General features: G+C 62.2%; 1 protein-coding gene across 2 annotated transcripts; it reads right to left on the bottom strand.

The window, feature by feature from the left end:
• Positions 1-269: 269 nt before the first annotated feature.
• Positions 270-16,320, bottom strand: BCAN (brevican). 2 transcript variants are annotated; one of them, XM_086694111.1, is made up of 16 exons: positions 16,127-16,318; positions 14,089-14,205; positions 13,615-13,836; positions 12,597-12,706; positions 11,640-12,014; positions 11,139-11,313; positions 10,749-10,876; positions 9,956-10,249; positions 7,820-8,041; positions 6,716-7,339; positions 3,478-3,585; positions 2,832-2,990; positions 2,190-2,272; positions 1,679-1,823; positions 1,009-1,199; positions 270-704 (listed from the first exon to the last, which is right to left on the bottom strand). In XM_086694111.1, the coding sequence occupies exons 3-16, from the start codon at positions 13,620-13,622 to the stop codon at positions 600-602; spliced, it is 2,727 nt and encodes a 908-aa protein (XP_086550237.1). In that variant the 5' UTR covers positions 13,623-13,836; positions 14,089-14,205; positions 16,127-16,318; the 3' UTR covers positions 270-599. The 2 variants fall into 2 exon arrangements, with proteins under 2 accessions (XP_086550237.1, XP_086550238.1); XM_086694112.1 differs by lacking the exons at positions 270-704; positions 1,009-1,199; positions 1,679-1,823; ... (1 more) ...; positions 2,832-2,990; positions 3,478-3,585 and adding an exon at positions 4,291-5,530 and having other exon boundaries at positions 16,127-16,320.
• Positions 16,321-16,342: the final 22 nt, after the last annotated feature.

Here is a 16,342-nt window from a genome sequence, read left to right as displayed (position 1 = left end):
CTCGGTCTCTCTCCCTCCCCAGACTGAGCTCGTCTAGGTCGGCTGGACCCGCACTCTGAGCACTCCAGCTCCTTCCAGACACGCTCCCACTCCCCCGATCCCCGTGAGCTCCCAGCTATTCTGTGCCAGGCACTGTTCTATCCACTGGCATCTTGGGGACCGCTCTGACCTCCGGAAGTTAATAAACACAGAAGGGCTGTTTATCCTGGGAGGCCCAGCCCCACCCCACTTTCCTTTTTCTCTCTCTCACACAGAAACATCAACCTTGCTTGTGCTGAAATGCAGCTTTATTTCCTGCTGGTTTGGCAGGTACCCCATCCTGCAAGCCCAGTCCCCTGGGAAGCCCGACGGTGGGCAACGTGCCCCCCCCCCCCAGGGGATGGCAAGGAGAGGGGCAGCTGAGGCACTTAGGGGCCTTCCCCGAGGCCCTGAGGGGAGAACCTGAGCCAAGGCAGGGGGGAGAGGGTCTAGTCTAGGCTGGAGCCGCCCAGGTGCTTCCCACAAACCCCTTGAGGCACTGCCGCCTGGAGGGCAGCTGCACCCTCCCAAGTGGTCAACCGGTGATGGGGAGAGGGCAGTGCCGGGTAAGGCCTTGCTCCCTAGGGGCCTGGAGAGGGACTGGAAGGCGGGGCCAAAAGGTCCTTCCAGCGTCCCAGTAGCCTCCCCTGATGTCCTGGGGCCTTCGCCAGGTGCAGAGCTCGAGCCTGGGAAAGACACACACACTCACGCTCTCCCCTGGGCCCCTCCTCCTCGTCTCTTCTCAGAGCCTGCGCCCCGGGTGTTGCTGCTCCCTGAGCCCCGGTTAAAGCACTGGTCTTGGCTCGGCCACTGTTCTCAGACATCGGCGCTGAAAGGGACCCCAGGGCATCCAGCCCAGCTCCTCCTCTTTGCCTCACAGACGGGCAGTGGTTACTCCAAGGTCACACAGCCAGTGACCGGCAGAGCTAGGACTAGAGCCCAGGGCTACTGTTGGCTAGTGCCCCCCACCTGCCTCCCCCTGGCACTCACGGGCCTGCGGGGCACACAGGAGATCTGGGGGGGCTCCCAGCGGCCATCCTCCTGGCAGCGGATCAGGGGCTGGTTGCGCTGGGTCAGCCCCTCGCGGCACCGGTAACGAAGCACGGTGTCGACTTCATAGCGCCGTCGTGGGCGGCCAGACACTTGAGCCAGGGGCAGCTCTGGCGGAGGCCCACAGGACACTGCAGGGGACACACAGTCAAGATCTGGGAGCCCGGCTCTGCGGGTGACAGCTCCCAGAGTCGGCAGGAGGAGGAGGAGGGGGTGGGCCACAGGGTGATGCAAAAAAGAGCAGAGATTCCTGGTGGACCACCTCGTTTGTTAGACGTCCCCTTGCCCATGGCCTGGGACACGTTTCTGACTCCTCTGTAGCTTTGCCCCCTCTTTTAACTTTGAGTTGATTTATGTATTTATTTAGAGAGTGCAGGGGAGGGGCAGAAAGAGAGGGGGAGAGAGAATCCCAAGCAGGTTCCCCCACTGTCAGCTTGGAGCCCCCTGCGGGGCTGGAACTCACCAACCCTGAGATCTTGACCTGAGCGGAAATTAAGAGTCAGTGGCCGGTCCAACGACTGAGCCACCCAGGCGCACCGCCCCCTCCTTCTATACACCCAGCAGCGACGGATCCCCCTGGCGCCCCCTCCTCCCCCTTGCCCGGCCTCACCCAGACCCATCTTGCAGGTGTAGGACAGGTGGTAGTTGCAGGGCACATCACTCCATTGTCCCTGATCGTGCCACACCATGACCACGCAGTTCTCCCCGGACAGGAAGTAGCTGTCAGGCTGCCCAGGGTTCCAGTTCTCATAGAGCTGGGGGGACGGGGTGGGGGAGGCGGTGAGGGCTCCCGCACCGCAGCGGGGGGAGGGGGAGAGGGATGGACATAGAAGGCCTGAGCAGAAGGCGGAGGGGGGGGGTAGCACTAAGAGAGAGGAGACAGGGGAATGGGGGGTAGGGGTCCAGGAGGAGAAAGGACAGGTCGCGGGCTTTGGCGGGGAGGGGTAATGAGAGCCAGACTGGAAGAGAGAGAAGCGCACGGAAGGGAGGCGGGGCCCGGGGAGAAGAGCGGAGAAAGGGCCAGAAAAAGGAGGGGGATGGATGGGGTCACTGGAGGTGGAGGGCAGAAGTGCTTGGAAGAAGCGACCGAGCCAGCTAGAGGGGCGGCCGGAGCCTCTCACCAGAGGGACGCCATCTGACCACAGGAAGTCGCCTTCGATGGTCCGGTCGTTGAGCCCGATCCACTGGTACTCGCGGTATCGACCTGCGGAGGAAGCGCGGGCGGACGAAGGTGCGCAGTGAGCCCCGCTGCCAGCAGGTGGCGCCGCTCCCCGTTACCGGCGGCCCGCGCGCGCGAGTCCTTCCCGCCAGACCCACCCCGCGCTTCCCTGCTTTCCCATCGGCCCATCTGCCCGCGGACGGGTAGAAGGCAGGGGAGGGCGGAGGGGTTGGGGAGAAGAGAAGTGTCACCAGGGCCAGGAAGGGGAAACTCTGGGGAAAGAGCAGAGGCTTTCATTGAGGTCAGAGTCGGGACCCGCAGAAGGGGGGGGGGGGGGTGCAGTCTGGCCGAAGCAGGTGTACTCCCCGCGCCAACCCCAGCCCTCTCGGCCTGAAGCCCCCCTACCCACGTGTGGAGGGAGCGAGGACAGAAAAGGGAATGAATGAATGGATGGATGGATGAAGTAAACCAAGTAATGGGTACCTGAGTTAATGAGTAAGGGAGTTAATTAATTAACACACTCACGCATGATTCATGATGAGTTAATGGGTGAGTGCGAGAGAGCAGGTGACGAGGGTCCCCTCCAGCCCCGTCCCCAGCCCACTATTGATGAAGTTCTGCTCCTCGGGCGTGCTGATGCTGGCTAGGTGCGCGCCGTACATCCGGCACTGGGTCTCGGCCTCCTCCCAGCTCCTCCGGGTAGAAAAGTGCTTGTAGCAGGCGCCCTGGAAGGCGTCCCAGCCCGGACTGCAGAAGCGGAGGCCTGGGGCACAGAAGGGTGGGCAACTGAGGCCAGAAGGGCCAGGTCCCCTGGAGGGGACTTGAGGGGGCGGGACTAAGGTGCCAAGGAGCCAGGAGGGCATGAGGGGAGAGGGGGAGCCAGGAGGGGCCCTGTGCAGGGGGCCTTGATGGCTTCCTCCTCTGGGCCACAGGGACTGCCAGGGTGAGGGCTGCGGCCCCAGCCTGGGTCCCCCCAGTCCTCCACCCCGGAGAAGGGCCGCGCCCTCCTCTCTTCCCAGGAGAGAACTGGCGGGAACCGAGCACCCCTCCCACAGGGGCCGCTCCAGAAAGGCATTTCTGGTCCACTTGACAGATGAGGACATTGGTAGGGCTCGGAGAGGTTGTGTGATCTGCCTAAAATGGAGATTCAGGACAAGGCCCGTGCCCTCCCTCCCGGCTCCAGAGCGAGCACATTGTGGCAGGGGCCAGGCTCCAGATCCGCCCCCACCCCTGCCGCTCACCACACTCACCAACATCACACAGGTCCCCCCCATAGCCAGGCAAACACAGGCAGCGGACCCCCTCCTCCTCCTCCAAGCATGTCCCACCATTGTGGCAGGGGCTGGGGACACAGTCACCTGAGAGGGGAGAGAAGTGAGGTGGGCGGAGCAGGGGAGCACAACTCTGCAGCCTGAGCCCCCCAGGAGAGGGTTCGGCACGTCCACGGCCCCAACCCCCTTGTCCTGAGAGCTATCACAGCATCTTGAAGTCAGCCCAGCCCTCAGTTCCGGTTTCTCTCCCACCCTGACCCCCCTCACCACCTGCCACTTCGGGGTCGACTCAGCCCCGTGCTGGCCATTGCGGTGCCCCCTGGCGTGGGCCCAGTCTAACAGGGGCTGGGCGAAAGTGGCCAGAAAGGCCCTCAGGACCCAACCCCACCGAAGGGAAAGATGCTGGGCTGTCAGTCGTGAGACCCGGACTCTTATCTGGCTCCTGGCTCTGCCGAGTGACATTGGACAGGTCACTCTACCTCTCTGGGCCTGGAGCTTGGTTCCCCACCGCCTTGTCTTTGTGCCGGGTCCCTGCACAGTTTTGTGTGGTTTCGGTGGGGGCTGGATGAAGCGGGAGGAGAGGAGAATCGCCTCAGCAACAGTGAGGGGTGGACTGCCCTTGACTGCTTCTGGGACCCGATATTGGGGTGGGGGTGGGGGTGGGGGGCTAGCTCTCCCTCTTACTCTCTGGGTAGAGTCAACAATCCCAGAAGCTGATAGTGAAGAACCAGTCCCCTCCCCAGGCCCCCTCTGCAGGCCAGTCAGCCTACCCCCCTCCCCAATCCATCTCTCTCCCTTCTTCTGACACTCCTCTAGGCAGTCCTCTTAGACTGACACGCTGCCCTGAAGGCCTGCAATCTGTTGTCTGGCTGGGTCTCCTGCCTTCTCCTCAGGACTCTCCCTCTGGGTCCTGGGGTGGGAGGCGGCTGCCCTAGACCAGGCGTGGGTGCTGGACGGGGCAGATTCCACTCCTTCTGGTCCAGGAAGAGGAAGATGGCCCCACAGACTGACAGTGCAGGGCTGGGCTCTCAGCTTGGGAGGTAAAACCACCCCTGGGCGGGACTCTTCAGACCACGCCATACCCCCAGCAGCCAAGGGCGAGGCCCACTGTGCTTCCCTCCGCCTGGTGGGGGTGAGAGCAGAGGTAGGGGGAGGAGACGCTGGAGTCGATTCCAAGAATTTTGCTGGGATGACCTCGCTGTTTGGGGTGAAATGAATCAGCTGTTCCAGCACCACCACCCTGTCACCTCTCCTCCTGCCAACAGTTTCTTCCAGGCTGGTAGCACCAGCTCCCTGGGCAAAGGGGGAGGGGAGGTGTTTTATTTAGCACCAGGCCCCGCGGAGGGCAGGAGTCCTGCAGCCCCTTCTGTTCCTCACCTCTTGCCTGCACCTCTGCGTTCAGCCAGCCAGCCCTGGGGAACAGAGACTTCTACACTCGGCCCCTGGTTGTCCACCCCAGGCCAGAGGTCCCTCCCCTGAACCAGGCCGACAGCGTGGGGGCAAAGGAACTCCTCTTGAAGGAACTTTCTACTCTTCCTTCCTCCACCTTCTTGGGGCCAACTGCTACACACAACCACAGAGTTCTTCACTCCTGCTGTAACAGCAGGGCCAGAGGACATCCCTCACCCACCAGGTGGGGTAACTAAGGTCCTGCAGAGACTTCCACTGATGCTTCTCTTCCCACCAGACCCCCTCCTAACCCACACGGCACTGAACTCCAAGGCCAGCTGGGCAGGGAGCCAATAGTTGAAATGGGGGAGCCTGGGTGTGATGCAGGGGCCCCTAGCCAGCCCTGGACCATGCAGGAAGGGCTGTCGGTCCTGGGACTGGGCGGATCCCAGGCATCTCCAGGGATCCCCACTGGGAAGCTCAGCCTTCCCTGAATGGGTAGGGCGGCTCTCGGACCCCAGAATCTGACTCCCCACTCCTCCCCCCACCTCTACGTTCCTTCTTCCTCGCCTCCTGATTTGTGTCTTCGCCAGCATTAGGGACTTGGAGATCCTTTGGTTCAGGGAGGGTGAGACCATTCTTCCTAAGGGTAAGGTGAGCTTTAGTGCAGGGGTTAGTGAAGAAGGGGGAGGCTGTGGGCAGGGGGATGCTTGTTAGATGCCGTCCCCCTGCTGAGTTGTGCCGACGGGGGGCTGGGGTGCCTGGATGCCAGTTTGGGCCTCTGTGCTGAGATGGACTTTCTCTATCACGAGTCTGTATGTGTGGCTCTAGATGGCAGCCATCGAGATGGATCAGAAATGAATACAAGCACGTGTGTGTGTGTGTGTGCGCGTGTGCGCACGCACGCACACACCCCCACCCCCCCACACCCCCACATTCAGGCTGGTGGGGGTTTCTCCCCATCAGGAGTGAGGGACAACCCATAGACCGATGGACAGCGACTTCAGCTTTGGACTCTCAGCAGCCGGGAAGAAAGGCAGAGGAGAGCTAAGGGGAGCACGAGGGAACAGGGAGCGATGTTAGACAGGAGGGCAGGAGAGGGCGCTGGCTGAGGATGAAAAGGAGGAGGCAAAGAGGCATGGAGAGCAAGGGACACGGGCGAGCGAGGGAGAGACATAGCACAAAGGGAAGCATCAGGGAGCTGCCTCCAACACAAATCCAGGGAATGAAAAGGGCAGACAGCTGGGGTGCAGACAGAGGGTGCCAGAGTTTTGGTTATAAAGTGGTTTAATAGAGATTTATTTCCAAGGCTTGTTTTCCATGAAACAGTCGAAAAATACTTCACAGAAGTAGTCGCTTAAGGCTCTGTGGGGGTAAGGGCTCTCCTAGACCCCAGCAGCTGACCCCAGGCCTCCCTGACATCAGTGGGGTGTCTGAAGGGGAGGGAAGGGGGCAGTAGGGGAGGGGCCTGAGCCCCGAAGAGTAGAATAGGGACCCAGGAACCCCTATCACAAGAGGAAGGAGGGTGCTCTGTGGGGCCAGTAAGTCACCAGTGGAAAGCCAAGGGCAGGAAGGAGTCCCAGGTGGTCAGTGGTGGGGCTGGAGTCACGGGGTAGGGCCATGGCACTGGGGGTCGTGAGGTGAGAAATCAGAGAGCTGGTGTCCAAGGTCGGAAACCCACAGGCAGAGGTGTACAGGAGAATGAAGACGAAGGACAGGAGAGGCCGGGGCAATGGCGGTTAAAGGATCATGGGTCATGTGACCCAGAGCTTCAGGGGGAGAAAGGGGAGGAGGAGGAAGAGGGAGGTTGAGCCTTGGGCGAAGTTACCTGATGAGGGGGCCACGGCCACTCCACCTTGGCTGGCGCTGTCAGTGGGCAGCACTGGCTGAACCCGCACTGAGGTCCCTGCTGGGACAGTTCTTCCAGAATTCTCTTCAGAGGGGGCCTCCAGTTCCCTGGCACCCTCAGGGGCCCGTGTGGCTGGAAACAGGGCAGGGGTATCCTCAGAGCTCCCTGTCTCCTCACTCTCTCCTCGAGGGACCCCAGACAGCTCAGGACCCCCGGCCTCCTCCCCCACCTCTCTCTCCCCAACCGGAGTGGGAGGTGGTGGGGAGGCCAGTTTCCCATTCGTGGGAGTGGGCAGAGTCTCAGTGGGTGGCCCAAGGACCCTTGGAGGCCTGGGAGCCTCTGGCTCTCCATCGGGAGGTGGTGAGGCACCAGGCTGTAGGACTGGCCTCGCTGGTGGTGGGGAGGCATGCAAGAGTGACTCCTCTGGGGTTGGCTCAGTGGGGAGAGAGGCCTCTGGGTCTGGGCTGCTGAGCTCGCTGGGCCAGGCCCACAGGGCCTCCTCCTCTGCCTCCTCCTCTTCCTCCTCTTCATCTTCTTCCTCCAAAGCCTTGCCTTCCTCTTCTGAGGACCCCAGGGGAGGGACGATGGATTGGCTTTCGAATTCTAGACAAAGCATAGGTGGTTCAGCACCAGGGACAGCACCGGCCGAACGGAAGACGGAAACTGAGTGGAAGAAAGGCGGGGCTGGGGAGGGGGAATGGGAAGGGAGGCCCGCAGCGGGTGGGGGGGAGGGGGGAGGCCAGGAGGAGGCTGCCTCTGCTGCCACCAGAAGACCTTCAACTTGAGCTGAACTGTCATTAGCCCGGCACAAAAACATCGTCACCGTGTCTCCCTCTCCTTGTCTTAAAATTCTCTAGTCTATTTTGGGTAGGCAAGGAGGAGGAGGGAACAAAGGAGGGAGAACCCTGCTTCCCAGACCCAGAGAGTTTGGAGTAGAATGTGCCGGAAAGGCAAGGGGTGGGAGCGTACTGGAGAGATGCCCTGCATCACCGAGATGCTGAGAAGGGTCAGGGCCGTCAGGGGGCCGTAAGCCCAGGACAGGCGGCTTCACCCCTGCTTCTCTTACTAAGGGACTCCAGTTACCGAGGAGGGTCCTAGGGGCCTCCGCCGGGTCTTCTGGAGGGGACCTTGCACCTCCCCCATCCTCCACAATGGGGACGGAGTAGATGGCTCCCCGGGACTCGCTCTCCACAGCTTCCCGCGGCAGCTGGAGCTCCTCTAGGGTCTCTGTCACTGTGACAATGGCCTCCAGCCCGTCAGAGGCTGGGTCAGAGGCCTCAGGCATGGTGGAGGGCTGGCCAGAGTCTGTGAAGAGGAAAGTGTCAGTGGGAGGTTAAACAGGTGGCTTTGCACCCAGTCACAGCCTGAACTCAAGGGCTCTGGGTTAGACTCAGAGACCACGAAATTCTCCCAGTTCTCACTCATCTTTCCTGTGGAGGACCCATGAAGACCCAGGAAGCACTGCAGGACTTTATCACTTGTTCCTCAGGCATTAATCAAGTGCCCACTCTGTGTCATGCCAAGCATTCTTCTGGGCACTGAGGATACAGTAGAGAAAAAAGCACCAAGCCTCCTGCCCTAAGGGAGTTTATAACTTAGCTACGTAATAAACAAACACACATATAACGTTACCATATAAAGAACACTTGGGTAGAATAAGGAAACAGAACGGTGGGAAGTACTACTTTAGATACAGTGGTCAGGAAAGGCTCAGGGGAGAGAGATTCCCTTGAGAAAGGACACGGAGGCAGAAGGAAGGACAGGTGGCCTCAGGACCTTGGGACACCTTGGGAGCAAGGTGTGAGGGCTCCCAGGGCTCCTGAGACTTTTGAAATGGAAGGGGCCAGGGGGCATCGCCCAGGAGAGCTGATGGCTGGAGTGCAGGAAGGACATTCAACAGTCACCACCCGAGGGTCTCAGCATCGGGGCAAGAGGGCAAAGGAAGTGGTCGCCCCATCCTTCCAAAAGCTGCTCCCTTCCAACAACAGGAGCTTTCGAATGGATTACCTCGTCTTTGGAGAAGAGAGCCAAGATCAGAAAACCAATGAAGCGGCCGCGGAACTGGGCTAAGAAAAGCCCCGAGGGCTGTCTGTGCTTAGCCAGACGTGCAAGCACAGCACGTCCTGCCCCTCCCCTCCCCTCCCCTCCCCGCGTCACCTGCTCCAGTGAGCCTCGCTCATGCCAGACAAGCAAACCTGTGTCCTTGCCTGCCTCTGTCCTCCACCTGTTCCCAACCTCTCCATCCAGCCCCTCTTTCTGTGGCTTCCTGGAACAGTGCTTGGCGCGTGATCAGTGTATAGACATGTTCATAATTACTATAATCATCATCATCCGCCTTTCGGTTGGCCTTTCCATAAGGACCTGCCTTCCTCTAGACTCCACTTCCCCACCGCTCCCTAGCCCCAGGCTGAAGATACTTGGAGATCTGTCCAATAGAAGTAATGCTTTTCTCTTAGTCTCTCTTCGTGCTGTGAGCAAGGCGTGCTGTCCTCCCTCAGACGGGGGCTCCCAGGGCAGAAGCAGGCCTTCTCCCTTCAGAGTAGGAGCTCCCTGAAGGGAGAGGCTGTGTATTCTCCCTTCTTTTTGCCTCCGGCCCTTGTCGCAGTCCTGTGGGCTCACACTTCAGGCCAGGACCCACGCACCCCATGGCACTGCCTCCCTGATTGTCAGTCACTGGGGGTGCCTCTGGGGGCCCCAGGCACTGCCTTCCCTTCAGCCCCCAATATAAGATGTGATCAGGAAGCCATCTCTGCCCCCACCTGTCCTTGAGGACCTGCTCCCTGTGGGGGGAAATTGTGTCTGTCCATCAATACTCAGTAGTTAAAGATCTGACACCCTCAAGCTGAAAGTTCTGGAATCCCCCCCTCCCGCCCCGCGAGGGCTCTTGAGGGCATCAGGTTAACTGGAACAGACCATTCGTTGGATTCAGAGAATGTCCATCATCTCTCTCCACTCATGCGCTGACCAGAAATGGAAACCTATCCAGCCGCACGGTAGGGAAGAGGCAGCTTTGACCCTGGAGAGACAGGCGCTCCCCGGGGCCACACAACCCAAGCCAGAGGGCACAACCAGAATGAGGACCCTCGGTGCCCAGCCTCCTCCAGGCGAGCGGCAAAGACCTGAGCAAACCCGGACAGAGCTGGGTGGGACCAGGGGGCTCAAGGCTGTCTGACCCACAGAGAGAGGGTGGGCGTGGTGTCTGCAGGGGGGCTGGCTCACCTCGGAAGCAGTAGACGTTGAAGCGGCTGTACTTGTTGGGGAAGCCGGTCTGGTTGGGGAAGAGGAAGAGAGTCTTGACGCCAGGCAGGCCCCCACCGCAGCGCTGGCTGGGCGTGACGATGGGGTAGCGCACGCTGCCATCGGCCAGCCAGCCGGGGCTGCAGCGGTCCAGGCCGCCATCCCAGGCTGCATACAGCTGGCCCGTGGTAGCGATCTCTGCACCCCGCTCACGGCAGTATGCCCGTGCCTCCTCCAGCGTCAGCTTGTCTGGAGGGGCGCCCAGGAACAGCTCTCCTGGTAGGGAAGAGGGGGCCGGGTCACCAGGAAGTTGGGAGCCCCTTTGACCCTGGGCTCCCGCAGAGACCCTAGGCGGGCTTCTCTGGGCCTCAGTCTCCTCATCTGTGACATGGAGTCAAACGTCCTATTTCAAGGTCAAAGTTCGGGTAGGGCCTCAGCAGAGATGTTATTACTCAGAAGAGCCCGGCTCGACGTCCTCATTCCGCAAAGAAGGTAAGCGAGGCCCAGAGGTGCTAAGAGGCAGAGACATACACAGCGGGTGGCTGCAGAGTCAAACTCAAACTTAGTCTCGTCCCACCTGGCGGAGGCCTCGGCCATGGACTTGCGTCCATGACTGTGTTTGGCGGGAGGGACACTGGTTGTTTCTTTGGAAACAACCCCCCTGGATGCCCGAGTGAACACACGAGGGACGACGGGTCCAGCACAGGCCCCTGAAGGACCTACAGGCAGCACCGGAGAACGGGCTCAGGCCTGGGAACGCCTCACCCCCAATCACCATTTAGGTCTTCAGCGTAGCAGTAGACATCATAGAGGTCATCCGGGTCCACCACGCCATAGTTCCGGACCCCAGGGAAGCCATCCATGTCTCCATAACAGGCCTCCCGTGGGGTCTGGATGGGATACCTGGGAGCGAGTACAGACGCCTTCACCAGGGAGCCATCCAGGGATTCCCCCCCCCCGCCGAACCACACTGCCATCAAGGTAGCCAGCTGTCTTCCCAGTTCTGCAGGGACACCCCCCAGGGCGGGGTCCTCACCTCCCTCCTTCCCAGGAGGCAGGGAGCGCCGTGCGGCTGGCCCGAGGCAGTGGGCAGCCCCCCGCAGAGACCGGGCCACCCGCCACCCCAGACACAACTAGAAGCCCCCGGTCCACAGCCCCAGCCCACCTCACGGTCTGGTCGGACAGCCAGCCAGCATCGCACTGCTCATAGCCCCCGAGGTAGGCGGCGTAGAGCTGCTCCGGGGTGGCGATGCGGGCTCCGATGCGGGCACAGGCCTCCTGGGCCCGGGCGAAGGAGAAAGCGTAGCGGGCAGAGCCCTCCCGGTAGAGAAAGACGACCCCTGAGGGGCAGACAGGAGCCGTGAGGCGTGGTCACCCCCACACTGGCCTCCCCTCGCCCTCCTTGCCACTCCCCTGGACACAAGGGGGGAAGTCCACATCGTGCTCACTCTACAGCACGAGGGGCTTAAGTTAGACTGGGCAGGATTTCCTCCACCTGAAGACAGAAAGGAGGTGACAGAGGCCTGTGTCTACGCACTCCTTTTCCAGCTCAGTCTGTGCCTTCCACGTGCGTTTGCTTCCCCCTCAGACTGTGGGCTGGGGGGGGGCGGGGGTGCGGTCCTGCCCTCCCCTCCCCCCAGGAACCTCCCTCTGTCCTGCCCCTCACCTTTGACCTTGACCTCCACGGCGTCGCTGCTGTCGTCTATGCCGTGCTGGACCTCGCAGCGGTAGATGCCAGAGTCGTTGGGCCGCAGCTCGCTCAGCGCCAGGGAGACGTCGGTGAGTGACGCCGGGTAGGCGGGCAGCGCCACGCGGAACCGGTAGGCCTCGCTCACCTTGACGCGCAGCCCCCGCGCCACCAGCACCTCGGCCTCCCGGCCCCCGGACAGGAAGGTCCACTTGACCCGCGGGGAGCCCAGCACGGCCCGGCGGCCCGGCGGCGGCCGCAGGTAGTGAACGTGGCACGGGATGGTGAGGGCGCCGCCCAGCACGCCCTGCAGCGGCGCGTCGCCCGAGATGCGCACGCGGAAGGCCCGGTCCTCTGCGGGTGGGCGGGCGGGGCCGGCTGGGACTCAGCGCCTGGGTCCGAAGGGTCCCCCCGCCCAGGTTTCCATGCGTCCCCCCCACCCCCACCCCCAGAGTCCTGCATCGCCACCCTGCACCCTCTCCAGATCTGTCCCAAAGTCTCCGGGTCGGCTCCGCCCCCAGAGTGGCCAGCGCCACCCCTCGATTCCCAGGCTGCACCCCAGGCTTTCTAACCTCACCCCCTGGGTCCTCCAGTCCTCAGAGTTCCCCTCAGAGTCACCTGCAGGATTTCTCCCCGTCCTGCCTCCCAGCTCTATTCATCCCTCCCGCACCCTAGAGACGGGCAGCCTGGCACTCCTGCCCCTCCCCAGCCCTACCCCCAAGTTCCCCCTCCCCTCCCCAGAGCCCACAGCTCATCCCTTCCTTACCTCCAAGTGTCCCAGGCCAGACCTTTCCCCACAGTGCCCCCCCCCCAATCCTATCTCCTCCCTGGGTCCCCCAAGGCTGGAACGGTTTGGTGGGACGAAAAGCGAGGCCATTCCCTTCCATAGGGGAGATGGAGGAGACAGAGACAGTGACCCTGAGTGGGGTCGCTTACCTGAGCTGTCCCCTTCCAGGGCATCAGCTGAGGCCGTGGGGCCCGGGGCCAGGGCCAGGGCTATCAGCAGGGGCAGGAACAGTGGGGCCATGCTCAGGCTGCTGGAGGGACTTGAGGAGGAGAGATGGGGTTAGACTTCAAGAAGGACTTCCCCCGGCACCCGAGCACGCATATCCTGGCCCAAGAAGCCCAGCGTCCCCACCTCACTGTTAACACCCTCGTTTCTGATCCTGTCTCCCCACCAGGGATTCCTCCTCCGAACCAAGACCTGGGCGCTAGTCAACTTGCTGCAAGTTCCTTAAGCTCTCAGGGTCTTTGTTTTCTTCCTTGTAAAAGAGCAGCATCATAACCACCTCGCAGGGTGTAAGGAGGCTATGTGCTTTCCACCCTAGGACCCCTGTACAGATGCACAGCGGCAGGCATACAGCAGGAGCTCACTAAATGCTCCCAGCAGGAGTGGTGGGTGCTGTTATACTTAACAATTCCCTCTGCTTTTCCCAGTGCCAGACTCCTTCCTGGAACCCAGAGCCTCCTCCTGCCCCAGCACCCCTCCAACATTCCCTTCTTGTCCCTTCCTCCCTGAGTACCACACCCCCCTGGCCTCTTCCAGGAGGGCCTCCTAGACTGACCCTGGGCATTGCACAACTTCTCTCTAGCCCAGCCCCTCCTTGACCTCTCCCTACCCCACCGTTACTTATAAGGAAACTCTTCTCTTTACTCCTAGCACCCTCCACCCCCTCCTTGGCTGCCTTCTCCCTTCTTCTTCCCAGCCTTCCTTTCTGCCTGGCACGGGCTTTCCCACCGGATCCCCTGGCTCAGAAACCAGCTGGGACAAAGCCCCTGTCTCTGCCAGTCTGGCTTCCATCCAGCCTCTCCCTTCCCCCCGCCCAGTCCCAGGCTGGGGGGTGGGCTAAGGGAGGGTGAGAATAAATGGGAGGGGCCATCTCCCTCTTGCTCTCTTGGCTATCAGACACTGTGAGAACCCGGAATATTCCTCCGAAGATCTCAAAGCACTTACACTCTCATAATGGAGGGAGGGGGAGGGGGGGTGACATTGAGAAATGGAACCCAGAGAGGCAGAGAGGGACGGGGCTGACCCCGAGTCCCCAGCCAGGCCAAGTCAGGTACCAGCCCAATGAGCCTCCAGGAGTGAAGGCTGCAGGGCTAGTGTCCAACGTCACCCTTAAGGGCCGGGCTACACTTAGGAGAGCTTGAAGACCCCGCCATGGGGTAGGTCGACCTGCAGCAGGAGGGATGCAGGTTAGACTCCAGGCAAGACTTCCTACTGATCAGGCTCATTCCCACTCCAGGCCCATTGTTCAGCCTTCATCTTCTGTGCCCTCTCAGGCTCTGCCCTCACGCATGTCTCCCCCTTCCTGAGCCTGAGCTGCTGGGAAATGTCTCCCCCAAATCCCCCCCAGGGAATCTCAAAGCCCCCCCACCGCCACTGTAACCTCCATTTCTGCCACTACGGTGGGCTTCATTTCCTCACAGTCAGACTTGGGGAAGGAGTGACAGGAGCCAGATGTCCAGGGTCTCTCTCGATGGGGCCAGATCAGAGGACGCGGAGACCAGCTCTGGGCGCGGGAGCACTTGGGAGGACTGCTTTCTGGGGATGAGGGCGGACCGTTTGGCGTGAGCAGCCAGTGCCTGCCGGGTGCTGGGCAGACGGTTCGCCATCCATCTGAGTGGGCCAGGCCCCGGGCCAGGCCCCTTTCTGGCGCCTTCCCTCCCCTCTCTCTGGGCTGGAGCCGGAACTGCTCACAGACCGGGTCCCAGCTCTCTGACAGGTGGCCCAGAAACCCATATATCTGGAGCCACTCTGGGACCGGCATCCTGGACCCCCCTCTCACCTCTGTTTTGAAGGTGAGGGGACAGAGGGAGAAGGTCTGAGACCGATAAAGACCTGGCCACCCCGGACTATGGAGGTGAGCCCACCCCCACCTCCGGGAACGGGGGTCACTGACCAGAGAGGCCTGGATTCTGTGGTTGTCACAATTGGCGACCTCTGCACTGTCCCCACCCCACTGCCAATCCCCCCCAAGCTTGGGCTTCAGCCCCATCCTGTGCAGCTAGGAGTCCTGAGAAAACTTAGCTATCCCCTCTTCGGGCGCCAGCCTCGGTGCGGGCATTGGCCTCTGCACCCCCTCTGCTGTCCTCTGTTTCTGTCCCCGAGAGCTCAGCTGTCTTCCTGTCCCTTCCCCTCGTGCCACACTGTCCCTCTCTCCAGCTCATTCTTTCCTGCTCCAGCTCTGGGATTTCGGCCCTTGCCTTGAGTTTCCCAAGACAGCCTGTGTGTGTGTGTGTGTGTGTGTGTGTGTGTGTGTGCGCGCCCACGGGTACACACGCCCGACACCCACCACCTCCGTGCTGAGTGGTGAGGGGGTGCTGACCCCCCTGCCCCCCGCTAGCAGTCCAAGGTCGGCCCCGTAGGAACTAGGTTCCAGTTCTCAGCGGGGTCAGCAGGAGGGAAGCTCCGAACGGTCCCCTTAGCCACGGTGTGAGCAGCAACCCGAATGCACAACAGCGGCCGGGCGTTCGCAGGCCCCGCGGGACCAGCTAGAGAAGTCACATAAGCAGCGAGTGACAGACACTGTTAGGAACATCACTGCCCAGCCACCGCAGCTGCTCCTAGTTCAGAATCTGAAAGGTGGATGGTGCTAAGTCAGCCACGAAAACACAGGCGCTGGTAATGCTCCGGGGGGTGTGGGGGGCAGGGGGGGGGGTCCGTGGGTAACAGTGTCCCTTGACCTCACTGCCGTTATCTGGAATAGAAGTCACGCAGATACTAACAGCACTAACAAAACTGATGGCAAATCTCTTGGTCCCACTGGAAGCACGTGGGCAGAGCTATTCCAAGCTGAGAGGGATGTGAAAGGACGGGGGGTGGGGGGGGGGTGGGGGGTGGGGGGGGGTGTCCCCCAGCCCAAGGCAGTGCTAGAAAGGAAAGCAGGAGTGGTAAACAGAACTCCGTCCACCTGAGCCAGGCCTCTTAAAAAGGCTTCCGGTGCACAGCCTTAACTTTGAGAAAAATGCTGTTACACCGATGAGGAACCCCAGGTTCAGGGAGGTCAACTAACTTGTCCAAGGTCACACAGCAAGTAAGTGGCAGAGTTGGGACTCCAGCTCCGGCGGGCGCCCGGACCCCCAGCTACGGCTCTGGGGAGGGGGGCCCCCAGAAGGAGGGCCGCTTCCCGGCTCCTCCCGCCGCCCGCCCGCCCCGGACAAGGTCGGAAATCTGGGCGGGGGCGCTGGCAGCGGGGCGCGCAGTAGGGAGGCGGCGGGGACCCGGGGAGGGGGGGCGTTCCCATCAGACTCGGGGGGCCGCGGGCCGCAGGGCTGGGGCTGGCAGCGGGCGCTCGGGGGCTGGCCCGCGGCGGACCTCGGTGGGGGGTGGGGGCGGGGGGCGGCGGGGTCAGCGGGCCGGGGGCGCCGGAGCCTCGGGAGGCAAGGGCGGCGGGGCTGGGGGCGCGGACCCGCCGCCTCCCCTCCAGGGTCCGGGCGGCCCGGCTGCGCTCGCGCTCACCTACCGGCAGGCGGCCGAGGGCCGGGGCTAGGGTGCGGCACCGCCAAGTTTGCCGCCTCCTCCGGGCTCTCCTCCGGGCTCTCCTCCGGGTCCACGCTCGGTCCTGCGGCTGCAGCCGACTGCGGCGGGGACTGCGCGGGCGCGAGGAGAGGCCGGGCCCGCAGGGCGCTCGGGAGAGGGCGCCGGGCCGCCGGGCGCCGCACAAAACCCCCTTTCTTCC

Source organism: Puma concolor, chromosome E4, assembly GCF_028749965.1.
Source record: "Puma concolor isolate L17-30 chromosome E4, mPumCon1.1.hap2, whole genome shotgun sequence".
NCBI lineage: Eukaryota > Metazoa > Chordata > Mammalia > Carnivora > Felidae > Puma > Puma concolor.
This window is presented reverse-complemented; position numbering and strand designations above follow the sequence as displayed.

Excerpts from the sequence above, each read along its gene's own strand:
- BCAN (XM_086694111.1), bottom strand. Across the intron at positions 10,250-10,748 it reads CTACGCTGAAGACCTAAATG|GAGAGCTGTTCCTGGGCGCC; the intron begins GTGATTGGGGGT and ends CTTCCCTACCAG. Across the intron at positions 2,273-2,831 it reads GGAGCAGAACTTCATCAATA|GTCGATACCGCGAGTACCAG; the intron begins GTGGGCTGGGGA and ends CTTCCTCCGCAG.